Source organism: Setaria viridis, chromosome 9, assembly GCF_005286985.2.
Source record: "Setaria viridis chromosome 9, Setaria_viridis_v4.0, whole genome shotgun sequence".
Lineage (NCBI taxonomy): Eukaryota > Viridiplantae > Streptophyta > Magnoliopsida > Poales > Poaceae > Setaria > Setaria viridis.
In genome coordinates this window covers 15,373,249-15,387,819 of record NC_048271.2, presented here as the reverse complement: position 1 = coordinate 15,387,819, position 14,571 = coordinate 15,373,249, and the positions used below count along the sequence as shown (strand labels likewise).

Sequence of the window (14,571 nt, the reverse complement as noted above, 5' to 3'; positions counted from 1 at the left end):
CGATCTGCACCTACAAAAGTGACGTTTCGGTCCAAACTCAAACTGCGACTGCCGTGTTCGACCCCAAGTGAAATACCGCGACCGGGCGGTGATCCTATCCGACTTCACCAAACCAAACAGCGTGTCCTCCGCTAGCCCCGTGCCCCGACGCTTCTGCTTCGCGAATAAATAAATCCGGAGGAAATCCGCTCCCAACAAAACACAGCACTAGAAAATCGATGACCTAAATTCCATAAAGAGAGAGACAGAGGAGAGAGGAACAGGAAAATCCCAATCCCCGCCGCCGCCGAGATCGCCGGGCGCCGCCATGTCCACTCCAGCCGCCGCCTACTTCGCCGCCGCCGCGCGCAAGCAGTACTTCTGCTACCAATGCAACCGCACCGTCCTCATCGCGGCCTCCGCCGCCGCCGCCGGGGAGCTCTCCTGCCCCGACTGCCGCGGCGATTTCCTCGAGGAGGTCACCGTCCCGGCCCCCACCTTCATCCCGCTCCCCTTCCCGTTCCCCTTCGCCTCCACCACGATCCCCGCCGCCAGCACCGCCCCCGCCCCGGCCCCCGCTGGTGCCCCAGCCACCGGCTCCGGCGGGTCCCCTTCCCTCTCGTCCTCGTCCTCCTCCGCCGCGACCTCCCCATCCAGGCACAACGACATCTCCTCCATCCTCCACACCTTCCTCGGACTCCACGAACAACCCGGCAGGGTCGGCGGGGGCGGCAGCGTACGCTCCGCCGCCGGCACGGCGACCCCCGAGAACGAGCCGGAGCCCTTCGACCCGGTCATCTTCTTCCAGAATTACCTCCACAACCTCATGGATGGAGGCGCTAACATCCAGGTGCTCCTCGACGACGCCAGCGTCAGCCTGGGCCCTGGACTTGGCCTCGGCCGCGTCGGCGGGGCAAGCTTCGGGGACTACTTCGTCGGCCCGGGCCTCGAGCAACTCATCGAGCAGCTCGCCGAGAACGACCCCAACCGCTACGGCACACCGCCGGCCGCCAAGTCGGCCCTTTCCTCGCTCCCTGATGTTGTTGTGACAGACACCATGGTAGCTGCGGCGGAGGGCGCCGAATGCGCTGTCTGCAAGGAGGATTTCTCGCCTGGGGAGGTGGCCAAGCAGATGCCCTGCAAGCACATCTACCATAACGACTGCATCGTGCCCTGGCTGGAGCTTCACAACTCTTGCCCCATCTGTCGCTTTGAGCTGCCCACTGATGATCCTGATTATGAGGGGCGGAAGGCCTCTAATCCACAGCCGCCTGTCGGTATCGCTGCAGCAGCAGCTCCATCTGGGAGCTCTACTTCTGCTGAGGGAAGGATGGAGGAGAGGGAGGAGAATGCCAGGGTGGTTGAGAGGAGGTTCAATGTGTCACTGCCATGGCCGTTCAGTGGATTGGGAGGGCAGGCATCACAGCAGGATGGGAACAATGGAGGCAGCGGTAGCAACTCTCAGGGCAGTGGCTCGCAAGGTGGAGGCACACCCAGCAGCAAGAATTGAGCACATATCAACCTGGAGGTATTTGCGTAGTAAAACACTGCTACCGTTACTGGCTATATTTTTTCGAAGTAGATTGGAACGTAACCTGTTTGGAACTATCTATTCTCTTATCTAAGTTCAATTTATGAGTTTTGACTGTAGAACAACTGTTTTCTTCTTAACCATAATGGAAGGAAGGAATCGCCTAAATTTAGTGAAAATGTGGTCAAACACTATGGCCTTCCTGTATCCTAAAAGGGCATCAAACTTATGGAAGTCTTTTAGAAACATGGATAAAACAGGAAAAGCTGGAGAAGCAGTAGTATAGTTAATTATTCATATCCAATTTTTAGGTGTACCTTTGATGTAGTGACTGTTACCTTCCAATGTCATACAGAAACAGTGGCCTATGCTTGTTCACTTTTCAGGATTGCAATAAGTCGTCATACAGAAACAGTGCTATGCTTGTTCACTGTTCAGACTCGCAGTAAAGTTTTTCTTAAAAGAAAATAAGAACTTGATGCTGGGATTATGTTTACAGAGAGAAAGTAAGCTTCTACCTGTAGAGGTCATTGGTTCAAATGAAACCCCTTCATGAGAAATTCCCTGATTCCTATTGTAAACGTAGTGGTGGAACAGTGGATGGTAGTACTCTGTATGAGTATGACCTTAATTGCACTAACTGCCTTAGAGATCAAATGTGTTGGTTAAGTTCTTTGGGTTTATGATCCTGGTTTGTACATATTAAATGGAACTTTGTCTTGGATTTTTGCTTGATATTCACTTCCATTGTTTAAACACATGATTAGGGATCAATTCTTTATTTGAAGCAGAGGAAACTTCAGGAATCTAACACAGCCTATGCTTCCAACCTGTGTAAACTAAGTTACATTGATATGTGATGTGTCTCTTCCTATAAAAAACTTTTATAGGAATAATTTCTTCCTTTAGAAAGGCCCTCTTTTTTTTAATAGGAAAAAACTTTTTGATTATACACAATATAACTTCAGATGGTATATCTAGCACAACTGTAGGGATCAGTTGTCCTGTTAGGAAGATATGGTTTACGGACTGAAAAGCTTGTCATCAGCATGATTGCATTTTCTCAATTGGAACTTCTAGATCAAAATATCTCTACTACAGTAAGTGATGCTTCATAGTTTCAGCATCCTCTTCTGGTAATCGTATCTCTATATAGCTAATTTCTCCTTTTCCTAGTTATCAGCCATCCTGTGGAACTTGATATATTCTACTTCCAACTTTTTCCTTCTATCTCTTAGTGTGATTTCTGGAATGTTTCAAGATGCAAGTGTCATTTCTAGCAACTAGAGACTAGATTTCTTATAAAAGGGCATCTAGAAGACTAGGAGATGAACAAAACCAGCATATAGAAAATGCCCCCCTTTCTGCAGAAAGGGTAACTGAATAATCAAATAAGTTTTTGCGTGGCATGGTTTATACGGATGTCGTGCTTTAGATCTTCTTTCAACATGGTTCCCATGGATTCTATCAATTATGGCGATTATGATCAGTCTTTGCTTTACTTGTTGCATAATTAGTCAATTACGCAATGATATATTAAAGGTATAAATGAAGGCTTGCATTGTTTATAAGGGCTCAGCTGTCCATCCTTTTCTTTGTGTCCTTCCTCAACCCTGGTAACAATTGTCAATCTATTAACATTGGATTGGATTTATGGGTGTTTTTTCTAATTAAATTCGGGTGGTTCTAGTTTGTTCCTATTGATTTTAGTTTGCTTTATGTTTTTTGTGGCCTGATGGTTGATTCAAAAATAGGGTCAATCAGCAGAACCATTTACTTAGCTTGGAGTATCTTTGTTCAGCATTTCCCTCTTTCTGCATTTTGTTAATCACTTAACCACCTTGCACAAATTCAGTCAATCAAAGGTCACTGGATTTTTCCTTTTCTTTTTCATTGTTTAATGTATGAAGTGTATATCTAATGAAAATGGAGGTCTATGCACATCATCTGTAACACTAGTGATAAGATCTCTGTCTTTTGACAATGAAGCTCATAATTTTCTTGGGCATGTTATATTTTAAAATAGGAACTGTAGAGTCCTGTATTTTCTAGAGGACTATTGGACATAGAAAAATTCAACAAATGGAACACTTCTGCTAGAATAGACATTGTTTAAAGATTAAAGAACCACTTGCTCTAATGAAGTTTCTAAACTGTCTCCGGAACATGCTAGATCTTTCTGTGCATAGTTTTCTTTGTTTGCTTGTGCAATGACTTGTGTTGCCTTTGCACCTCAACAGTTTTGTGGTTTCTTTATTTTCTTAACACCTGCTTTTGTGCTTTCTACCAACAAGTACTAACAGATCTTTCTTTTTTCTGCTTGCAGGTTCACCTCTTGGCGATCCGTCCAAAACCCTTCAGTATTTATGTGCCGCTGGTGACTATACCTACAGACATGAAAGAACCAAAGGAATTTACAGTCTGTTATGGAACAATCTGTTCATTTTAGCTGTACCGTTGGTGTTCATTAGGTCGTGTACACAAGGCGCAAAAACTGCCCCCTGCAGCAGAATCTGCGCGTTGAGAGAGTCCGAGACTTTTATGTGCAGATTTGTTGATTGGTCCTGCTTCATTAAACGGTGTATACTAAATCCACCTTAACCCGTCGGCGTGTGGGGGAATGCCAGGCGCGCTGTGCCTGCCGTGCAACCTGTATGTGCTTGCGTGCTCGTATGGTTGCAGAGCTGTAGCCTGTAGGCGTCGGCGCCCACTGCATCTGGCACTCCGCATGCTATGGAGTTATGGACTGTGAGTGATGGGTTCCTTGCCTTGCTCTGGTTTCATCTGGATTCTGTGGAATGAAGGGTGGGATCGGAGACGTGCGCTTGCGTTTTGGTTTCACTGTCCAGCGAAGCCCGTGCACTTAATTCTGTTCTGCACGCACAAATGAACCATTTCAATATTCAGAAAGCTTCCCTATACGAATCGATGCATGAACCGAACACAACTATAATTTCCTGTAGTCTGCGTGGAGTAAGCAAAGGCGTGCGAGATCTCGACCAATGACCCAAAAATAGACCGACCTGGCTTCAGCTGAGTAGAGCGATGAGCGATCGGTTCAAAGCGTCGCAGGCGCGAACGCGCGAATCGGATCGCGCCCCGCTCTCTCTCCATTCCCCTCGCCTCCTCCGCATTTCCGACCACCCCGCCCCCGGCGCTCGGGAAGAGGGCAGCGAGATCGAGGAAACAGCCGGGCTCGTCGTCGTCGTGGAAGCCGAGCGGTGACCGAGTTCCAAGCCGAGGTGAGCTATCCCGCTCCCCCTATCTCTACACATTGCTGGTTGGCTGCTTCCTTCAATTGGGCATGCATCCCCATCCCGATGCCTTTCCTTTCAGACCACAAACGCAATCTGCCTCTAAGATGGTTCCTAACTGGTTGTCAGGAGAAACTGCAAGCGTGATATCAGCAAACCCCTATGGCTGGGGCCCATGAGCAACGGATCGAAGAACGTTTCGGTCGTTTTTTCTGCTTCGATGAGGATTCTGAAAGGTACCACAATCACAGTAGGATTAAACTGGAGCTCTACTCTGAGCAATTGCATTGTACTCCCTCCGTTCCAAATTGTGTTTTGACTTTTCTAGGTTCATAGATATTATTATGCATATAGACAAATACTATATCTAAGTGCATAGTATGCACCTAGAAAAGTCTAAACGACTTACAATTTGGAACGGTGAGAGTAAATGCTATCTCACCCAATGATATATCACCACACCATTGGATTTTTTTTCCTGGACCGTTCTAACAGTGAGGATATATCGCTGGATGAGTTGGAGGAGGAACTCGAAGAGCACAAGGACTATGATGTGAGTCAAGGGCCATTGATATGCCTCTCTCTCCATTTTATATGGCTACTGATTTGCACGTTATTCGGTATTGTTTCCACGCATGTCAGATAACTGCCAGATGTTTGGTATTTCTAAAAGAATGAAATAAATCTCTAAATGATGTTTGGCATTTCTAAAAGAATGAAAATAAATTGTCTGCATTTGGCTTACAATACACTAATACCTGAAGTACATAGGACTTGAACTATCTGCCCTTATATGCTGCTCTCTGTTGTCTCCAGGTACTAATAACTATTTTAACGAATGGTGAAAAACAGCGTGGTATGGCGACATTGGTTGAGGGCAACCTAGGCCATATCGAAGAAGCTCTGATTCAAGTATGAGTTGCTGAAAGCTTTGGCTAGGCCACTGCTACCTTTTTTGAATGGGATCCACTTTGGTGGATGTATATTTTCCTTTCTGGAACTATATTGCCCACAAAGAAAAAAGTAATGATCATTTCAGGATACTCAGGCCAAATATCATCACCAACAATATATCCTATGCAGTTTTTATTCGAGCAGAGCATAACAAAACTATGTTTCGTTTCTTATCTATCATTATTAATTATTTTATTTGTTCACTAGAAGCCTAGAAGCTAAGTATAGATCCTAGTGCCTAGCCTCATTCTCTTGCAAATTATTAGGAGCCCTAAAGTATTGCCAATTCTGTCTTATTATCTGGCTAAAAAAGTTGTTCGTAATCTTAGTTAGCTTGGATGCTTTTATTGAACACTTGGCTTCCTGATGGATTGCTGTATCATGTTGTTTAACTGCTAAATACAAGGGAGTATCATATACTCTATACAAGCACCTTGTAAAAGTCAAAATCAGAAGCATTCAATATTTCAATGTTTTACGCAACTGGCTCTTATGGACGAAGACAGAGAACTTTGTTATCCCTAGTTCTAGTGCCTGGAATGGCATATTCTGATACCCATTTTTCATATAAAAAGTAGTATTTGATTGGTACCATATAAGATCTTTGGATTGTAACTTATTTTGACGGTAGCTTTATTCAATATAACTTTATGAATTATGAAATAACTATGTATATTTTTCGTAGTCAGCCATGTCCTGTTGTAATTATTTTAACCTTGTGCTCTGCTATTTTGCATATTTTTTTATCTACCCATTCTGAATTTTTATGTTGAAATATTGCGTCTAAACACCTGGGTCTTAGAGAATGTTTATTTTATATCTTCAGGACTATATTGAAGACAACGACAGCCTTGCTCTGTTGCACGATCAGATTCATGAATGTGACATTATTTTGTCACAGATAGGATCAATTCTTAGTGGGTTCCAGGTAGGTGAGGTACATTACTGTGTGGATATACAGAACATGGGCCTTTTTTGTATTTGTAATTCACAAAAGTGTTTCATTCTTCTACAAAGGTCGTGGCTACCAGGTTGTGTTTGCCTATGATATTTGATAGAGCTTTCATATTCTCTTAAATTGGGCTTTCACTCCCTCTGAACCTGATAACTTTGCCTTTTCATGGTCATACAGGAGAGACATTTTCGTATTTAATCTCCTCCTTAGCATTGCAGTAACCTTATGATTCCATTGGCTTCTGGCCCAGAATATAAGAAATCACCAACCCAGGGTTTTCAAAGTTTTCGTGACATTTTTCATTTTTTTCCTGATCAAGGACAAAAACACCTGTGTCCCTTTTTATTAAAAAGGAAAACCAAATTACTAATTGACTTCTTAGAATGTAGTGTTGCTTTACAAGTTACTTGTAGTTTTTTTTTACATTTTACTAAATTTGCACAGAGATGTTCTATAGCAGCTTCCGCTCAAAGCAGCTTTTGTTTATGATCAAAACACTGAAATTAGTTTTAATGATTTTTTTCTCAAACACGCATGAGATCCACGCATATTTGTATTAAGAGAAAAGATTTAATGATTCACTTGGCAGGTCCATATAGGTTCAATAAGCTCGGAAATTAGAAGCCTCCAGGTGAAATCCTTGGATATAAGTGTGAAACTGAAGAACCGCAAGGTCAGGACTAAGGACAAGCCTGCATATCATAGTTATAGATAAAAAATTTCCTGTACTTTCACAAATTAGCCTACAAGTAACATGATTTTTTTTCACAGAAATTTGATCGATTCTTCCATTTAGAATACCTTTCTACTCTAACATATGGTGCACTCATTTTAGCCTTGATTATCATTTATCATTAAATGTGTTCACATGAAAGTTTAAACATGTACAGTTGGTTGAGACAAAGCTTGCTGGATTTGTTGAAGAGATAATTGCTCCTCCTGGTTTGGTAGATATTCTGGTTAATGGAGAGGTAAGTTTCCCACAAAAAACTCAGATATTTGATGCTATAGTTTTGCATTATGATTGTTTACTTCCAATGTTTTCTTCCACGCTGCAAATTGGCACAGTTTTTATCAGCCATGACTTGCTGTTCTGGTTTCTTTTGTATAGTTCATATGACTTGCTATTCCAGTTTCTTTTGGCAGGTAAATGATGGTTATGCCAAAAGTCTGGAGATTTTGAGCAAAAAGTTGAAATTTGTTCAAGTCAATCCACTGATTAATGCATCAAAAGCTTTGAAAGATATTAAGCAAGAACTGGAAAGGCTTCGACAAAAGGCACTATCCAAGGTTACATCATCTGGGATTCTGGGTTATTCACTGTTTCTGATTCTAATAGACTATATGTTTACTTCCTCTTAATTCTGGATATGTTCATTAGGTAGATTAATATGTGCTGTGGAGTGATGTTTCATGGCAATCTTTCCCTGCATTTACATTTCAGGTTTCCAGTCATATTATCGAGATTTTCTTTGCTATGAGAAAGCCTGGAACTAATATACAGATATTGCAACAAAATTTGCTTCAGAAACATAGGTACATGCAGTGCAAAACTAAATTTCATTTAGATGAACTAATACTATCTTCTAAGGTGTTAACTTCTAATGCACATGGTCATAATGAGAATCTTATTCATACACTTCTCGTTCTTTGATTTACTCATGTCTGCTACACTGATGATGTTTTCATGCATAACTGTTCTTCATTCTTCGTCTTTTTATTTTGCTCATGTCACCTTCCCCCTTTCCCTAAAAAAATTACACTGCTGCTCCTAGAAACATTTAATACATTTTTTGGAGACAGTTTCATGCTTGATAATGCTTCAAAATGTAAACTTTGTATAGAATCTATTCTGAGTTATTGTATTATTATTATCATTATTATTTTGGTGGTGGCGGGTGGGCTGACAATGTGACTAGGGAATTCCGAATTTAGAATATGAAAGACTGTTCTTTTCATTCTTGATTATCTACATCATATATGTTAGTCATATGGCTGCATTAACCGTAATGAAATTAAAATGATACACTTAGTTTCGTTGTTTGTTTTTATAGTCATGCCACTATTGTCTATGCAATACAATGCAGACTACTTTCTGTTCATTTACTGCAGGAGATAATTGTTACTTACATGGTTTCTCAGGTATCTCGTTCTGTTTCTTAAAGAGCATGGTTCCCGCACATATGGTGATTTGTGTGCATCGTATGTCGATACAATGAATAAGGTAAATGTGTATGATGTTCTAGTCAGTTTCTCCACGACTAATTCTGTTTTTTTTAAACGAACCAGCAGAAGAGCTTCCTGTTTTATTAAAAAGGAGGAGGGTCCAGACAGATCAAAACTGTACAAGAAAATACAACTAATTCTGTATGAACTGTTGATGAGTCTGAAAAGGGTTTTCGAGATGTGTCTAGTGTCATGCTTGTTGGGATGGGTGGTGTTGAGAGGTATAAGCCTCAGTGGTTGGAAGTGATTTGACTAGATGGAGGCAGGATGAGCCTTTGGTCTGTCTTTTTAAGTTTTCGTGATTGCATTGACAATACAAAAACTTCTGCATCTGGGTATTGGTTTGCATCATCAAAACTGCAGCTAGACTTGCTTTCATCTTATTTCAGCTAGTCTCCAAGACTCTGCGAATATGAGTTATGATTCGTTTTATCTGGCGTCAAGCTCCAGCCTCCTTCCACTTATTGCACTTCAGCTTTTGCACCTTTTTTTTTTTCTACTGTGGTGTCGATGGAACATTGGAGCTGTCATCCCTGAGCATCTGATGCACATTGTTACCTAACCTACAAATATGGTGATGCCCCCTGACCACTGTGACATCAATTGGACTGTCCTTTTGCATAGCCACCTAAAATCACAGTGTCATCATTCATCAACAAACATACTGCTAATATGTCATTGTGCAGTCAGTAGTTTACATGCTACCTAGTGGTGATTTGGTTCTAAAATTATAGGTATCCATGAATTTTCCATTCATGAAGAAAGGTTATGAATTCAGAATATGATAGAACACCACTTATTTTAGTAAGAAAAACTGACTGTGTATCTGCTTTTTGGTGCCCATAGTCATTGTGATCTGTCACTATCAACATAAGTTGTTATGCCAGATAGTTATGTTCCTTGAGACCTTGAATCCAGTTTGTTCTTACCTTCTCTTCTTTGCAAACAGGTACTGAGTACATACTTTCGGGTGTATGTAGAAGCACTGGAGAGGCTGAAGCTAGATATTGGTGCATCCAGTGATTTAACTGGATATACCAGTATAATTGATATTATAACAAGGGGAAGGGAGCATTTGAGAGATCACCGTTTTATCTTTTCATTAGGTGAACGTGCAAATATTTTGAAGGTACATTATTGAACTCTTAAAGAGGGTGGCTTTACTCTGCGAACATTCTTTTAGCGTTGAGAGCAACATCATGGGAACATTGATTTCAAATGCAAATTTTTGTGTTTTCTTTGGGCCATAGGCCCCAAGGTGCAACATTGGGCAAAGACCGCTTTCATATGATTGATTTATGACTCTATCTATATTCTCGTTTACCTTACTTTTCAGGAGATTGATCAACCTGGCTTGGTTCCTCATATACCTCAAGTCAACTCTCGTAAATACCCATATGAAGTTATTTTCCGGAGCCTTCAGAAGCTTCTGATGGACACTGCTAGCTCTGAGTATCTATCGATTTGATCTAGAGTCAAGTAGCATAAGTGAGTATGCTAACATTACTCATAGTTTCGTTATTGTGCTTTTCAGGTATCTTTTCATTGAAGCATTCTTTGGAGAAGAGTCACTGTTTTATCAAGTTTTTGAAGGTACATTCTTTTGTCGTTTTATGATTCATTTGTCTTCTCTCCACTGTCTTCAGGGGACACACTATTTAATTCATCAGGGAAATGCCAACATCTAATATGCATCATTTACCTTTTAAAAGAATAGATAGGACAAACTATAGCCATTCAAACGTGGCTATGTATAGAGTGAAACATGAACATGTCAAGCAAATGGGGTAAATGTGACTGGATTAAGCAGATGTGATTAAAATTTGTGTTACCTGTCTGACCTGACCATGGACATGGCAGGAGTAGTTGGGTTCTTGGTACAAGCTTGTCTCCCCTCGGTATTTTGACTAAAAACATTTGACATAATACACCCAAAGTGGGGAATCCTGAGTGCACAAATCAAGATTGGCAAATCTTGTATTTCATTATTTGGGACAGAAAATCCTGAAAAGGGCAACCTTTGGAGGGGAGAATCATGTTAGTTCCCGAAGCATGGTGTGGTAAAAGCTTGAAACGTTGTGACAAACCTCATATCCTCTTCATTATTTTCAGGACCTTTTGCTGTTATTGATCAACATTTGGATCTTACTCTTCCAAATTGCCATGATGCTATATGCCTGATGCTCATGATCTGCATAACTAGGAAGCACCAGGTAGGAAGGTATAAGCATTTGTAGTCAGCAAAAAAAAAGGGGTGCTATTGCTGATAACACAGATTCTAGTTGCTCTGAAAACTATTTCTTATCTTTCTAATATAACACATTTCAATCTTTAATGCACCGTGTTAAACTACTTTCAAATGTTTGAACTCTGAACAATGAGATAGCATGAGCCTTATGACATTTTTTTTTTTGGTTTCAGTTGGTTATGTCCAACAGACGGCTTCCTTGTCTTGAGAACTACTTTGATAAGGTTTGTAATGAGCCAGCAGTTTGTGCGAGCTCTAGTCAACTTCCACTTCTTGACTGTTTTCTGTTTCATATCTTGATTGTGACCCTCTCCTATATACTTTAGGCTATCATGTATCTTTGGCCACGTTTCAAGGTAGTGTTTGACATGTACCTTCAAAGCTTACATCAGTGCAATGCAAAAACCTTATGGATAGATGGTACCCATCCGCACCATATTGTAAGGTGCTACGTGGAGTTCACAGCATCCCTTGTTCAACTTAATGCCGAATGTGGAGACGGTCAGGTTTGTTGAATTATATAATACCTGTCTTTTTGATATGGCAAACAGCTGTTGTATATGTTCTAAGCGCATATTGTTAAAACTGCACTTTTCATATGGTTACTTAAATAACTTTTGATGATCTACTTACACATATCTAACTTTGAAGTTGTTGATTTAATCATTGTTACGCAAGTATATTGTCTGTCTGCTCGTCATATTTGAAATAAGGCAACTCACAGGTTTTCCAGAAAATCCATATAGTGGACTGCCAATGAAATCTTTATTCAAGAATAGGGATTATAGTACCTGATGCTACCCACAAAATCAGATTTGTATGATGGAAGTTTGGTCAAAGTACAAACAGGAGCTTGTTGGTATATACCATCCAATGTGTCATTTACATGATGCTCCCAGGCCACATGCATGCAATTTATACATCTTTAGAAATGACAAAGAGCTAATTAGTTCACAAAAGCGCAAGAAAAATAGAGGTTATAGCTAAGAAAAAATTCTCATTTTTTAATAAGAAAAACATATCTCCACCAAAGTTTCTGCGATCCAAGGATTATTGTGAAATTAGGAAAAGGCCAGCCATTTATTTTGAATTTAAGTTGAAAATTTTCATAGAAAAAAAAATGCGCCTTCACAATTGGGAAATCATTGTCTGGCCGCTGTGCCGAAGCACTTATCTGCTAGCCTGTCTTTATTATACTTTTTCTTTAGTATCAAACACAAATATAAAAGAGTTTTTAACCTTTTATAAAAAATTGTGTGGCAGGGGTCGGCAATTCCAGTCCCAGATTCATTCCTAAATACTCCCTCCATCCCAAATTACTATTCGTTTTGGCTTTTCTAGATACATTGATTTTGCTATCCACCTAGATATATATTATGTCTAGATACGTAGCAAAAGCTAGGTACTTAAAAAAGCCAAAACGAATAGTAATTTGGGATGGAGGGAGTATAATATTATTTTCATCATTCAGCTTTTTCAATAGCGTTCCTGCTTCTTTTTTCAGAATACTCTTATTAGGTTGCGAGCTTATATGATAGTAATGATTCATAATTTTTGCAGCTTGATATGAACTTGGAATGCTTGTGGTCAGCTATTGATGGCCTACTTGTTAGGCTTGCCCAAAATTTTACAACTCCCAAGCTACAGCACCTTTTTGTTTTGAATAATTATGACATGGCTATCTCTGTCCTAAAGGTTCATGCCTCAGTTTGTAATTTTTCATCTTATGTTCCTTCTAATTTTTACAAAGCTTTCTTATACATATTTTCCTTTTCTCAGGAAGCTGGTGATGAAGCCAAAAATCTTCAAAGATATTTTGAAGAGAAGCTAGAAAGTAATATGATGGCTTTTGTGGTAAACCATTGCTCTCATGTCTTCAGTATCTGGCTATGTACAATTATTGAGCCAGTTATCATACTAACAGACTGGTAATAGCTTGAGGGTTATGCTGGTTTGGATTGTTTCTGGTGGGATATGGTACTTTTGTTTAAACTTTATGCTAGGTTTGATTCCAATCTCCACTGTAAAATCTGCAATAGCCGATTCATCATAAGTTTCAGACAGCAAATGGGTGATTTTGACCGTTTACAGTTTGTCTTATATGTTGACGCAATATATTTATGGATACAAGAAAAATAACCATTTGAAAATAATTGGTACACAAAACTAATTCAGCATCTTTATTAGAATTACTTGCATAGTACCCTGATGCAATCATGCAGGCACTTTATTGTTGGTAACTTGAGGGTCACCGCCCATTTATTAAGCTTTGGGAATGAGTAAATATATGCACACTTTTTTAACAAAAATATATGCACACTAGATATTGATATATTTCTAAATCTTAATTATTCTGATTAATAACGTTTGTTGACTACATTCCATATGGTAAATGGATGTGAACATTAAGATATGATGACAATAGAATGTTTACAATCATTATTTGTATGTACCAATGATGCGTATTTCTCTCAAGCTTTTCTTCATTTTCTTTTACCAAAATGCCCAGCAATCAAACCCAGGTGAGTGGTTGAATAGCCTCCCCACCACTAAACCACTGGCCTATTTCCAGTTTTCTATCAAGATACATATTCTTAGGCTCCATTTTTAACTGAAATTAATTTACTGAATCCTTTCAACAGAAGTTTTTGATATGTTTCTTATCATCTTTTTTGGGCGTACAGGATGATTTGCTCATGGAACATTTCAGAGATTTACTTCAATTTGTGAGGAGTCGTGTTTGTAAGTTGCAGAAAACTTAAATGCCAGTTGATGTGAATGCTATTCAAAACTGATTATTCTTATTCTTTTTTAGCTGAAGACCTGGTATTTTACACTGAGCACTCAAATATTGCTGAACTTGAGCCAGTTGTGAAGAACTTTGCCATGAAATGGAGAAGTTCTCTAGAGGTCATGCACAATGAAGTTGTAACTTCTTGCAGTAACCTTTTGTCTGGGATGGCGATTCTAAAAGCAGCAATGGCTCAGTTGCTTAATGACTATAACAGGCTCTCAGAATGTGTGAAAAAAATCCCAGGGGGCTCAGCTTTGAACAGATATCTGGTTTCCATCACCTCAATTTCATATGAAATCAGGAAATACTCAAGAGCACTCTAGTTGCTTATCATGGTGCCCAAGAAATTCTAAACAAAAACATCACCATTGAGACCTTTTTAAACATTCACCAAATAAATGTGCCAGTTGACAGTTATAGTTTGATGCTGAAATTAGGTATTTGACACTTTTAGTTTGGTATTGAAATAGGTATTGTCAATAAAATAGTTTGGACAATTATTTATTTATGGATGTCACTATTTTTATTGCTCATTTTTAATGTGCGATGATACTACTACACTGGACAATGGTGACCCACTCATAGTTTCATATCACTTTCCAAAGTTCATCGACTACAAAAATTATGTGG

General features: G+C 39.9%; 2 protein-coding genes across 2 annotated transcripts; both read left to right on the top strand.

Moving 5' to 3' along the window:
* The first annotated feature begins 307 nt into the window (after window positions 1-307).
* On the top strand, window positions 308-1,489 carry LOC117838673 (E3 ubiquitin-protein ligase RING1). Its single transcript, XM_072290429.1, has one exon. The coding sequence runs from the start codon at window positions 308-310 to the stop codon at window positions 1,487-1,489; it is 1,182 nt and encodes a 393-aa protein (XP_072146530.1).
* A 2-nt stretch (window positions 1,490-1,491) lies between these two features.
* Window positions 1,492-14,474, top strand: LOC117838671 (vacuolar protein sorting-associated protein 52 A). The gene is made up of 21 exons (XM_034718795.2): window positions 1,492-1,507; window positions 3,837-4,752; window positions 4,894-5,000; window positions 5,260-5,317; window positions 5,581-5,676; window positions 6,545-6,646; window positions 7,263-7,346; window positions 7,564-7,644; window positions 7,820-7,963; window positions 8,118-8,209; window positions 8,816-8,897; window positions 9,849-10,028; window positions 10,236-10,351; window positions 10,434-10,492; window positions 11,012-11,112; window positions 11,321-11,371; window positions 11,474-11,653; window positions 12,708-12,842; window positions 12,927-13,001; window positions 13,832-13,889; window positions 13,963-14,474. Exons 3-21 carry the CDS (start codon window positions 4,927-4,929, stop codon window positions 14,262-14,264), a joined length of 2,070 nt encoding a protein of 689 aa, XP_034574686.1. The 5' UTR covers window positions 1,492-1,507; window positions 3,837-4,752; window positions 4,894-4,926; the 3' UTR covers window positions 14,265-14,474.
* Window positions 14,475-14,571: the final 97 nt, after the last annotated feature.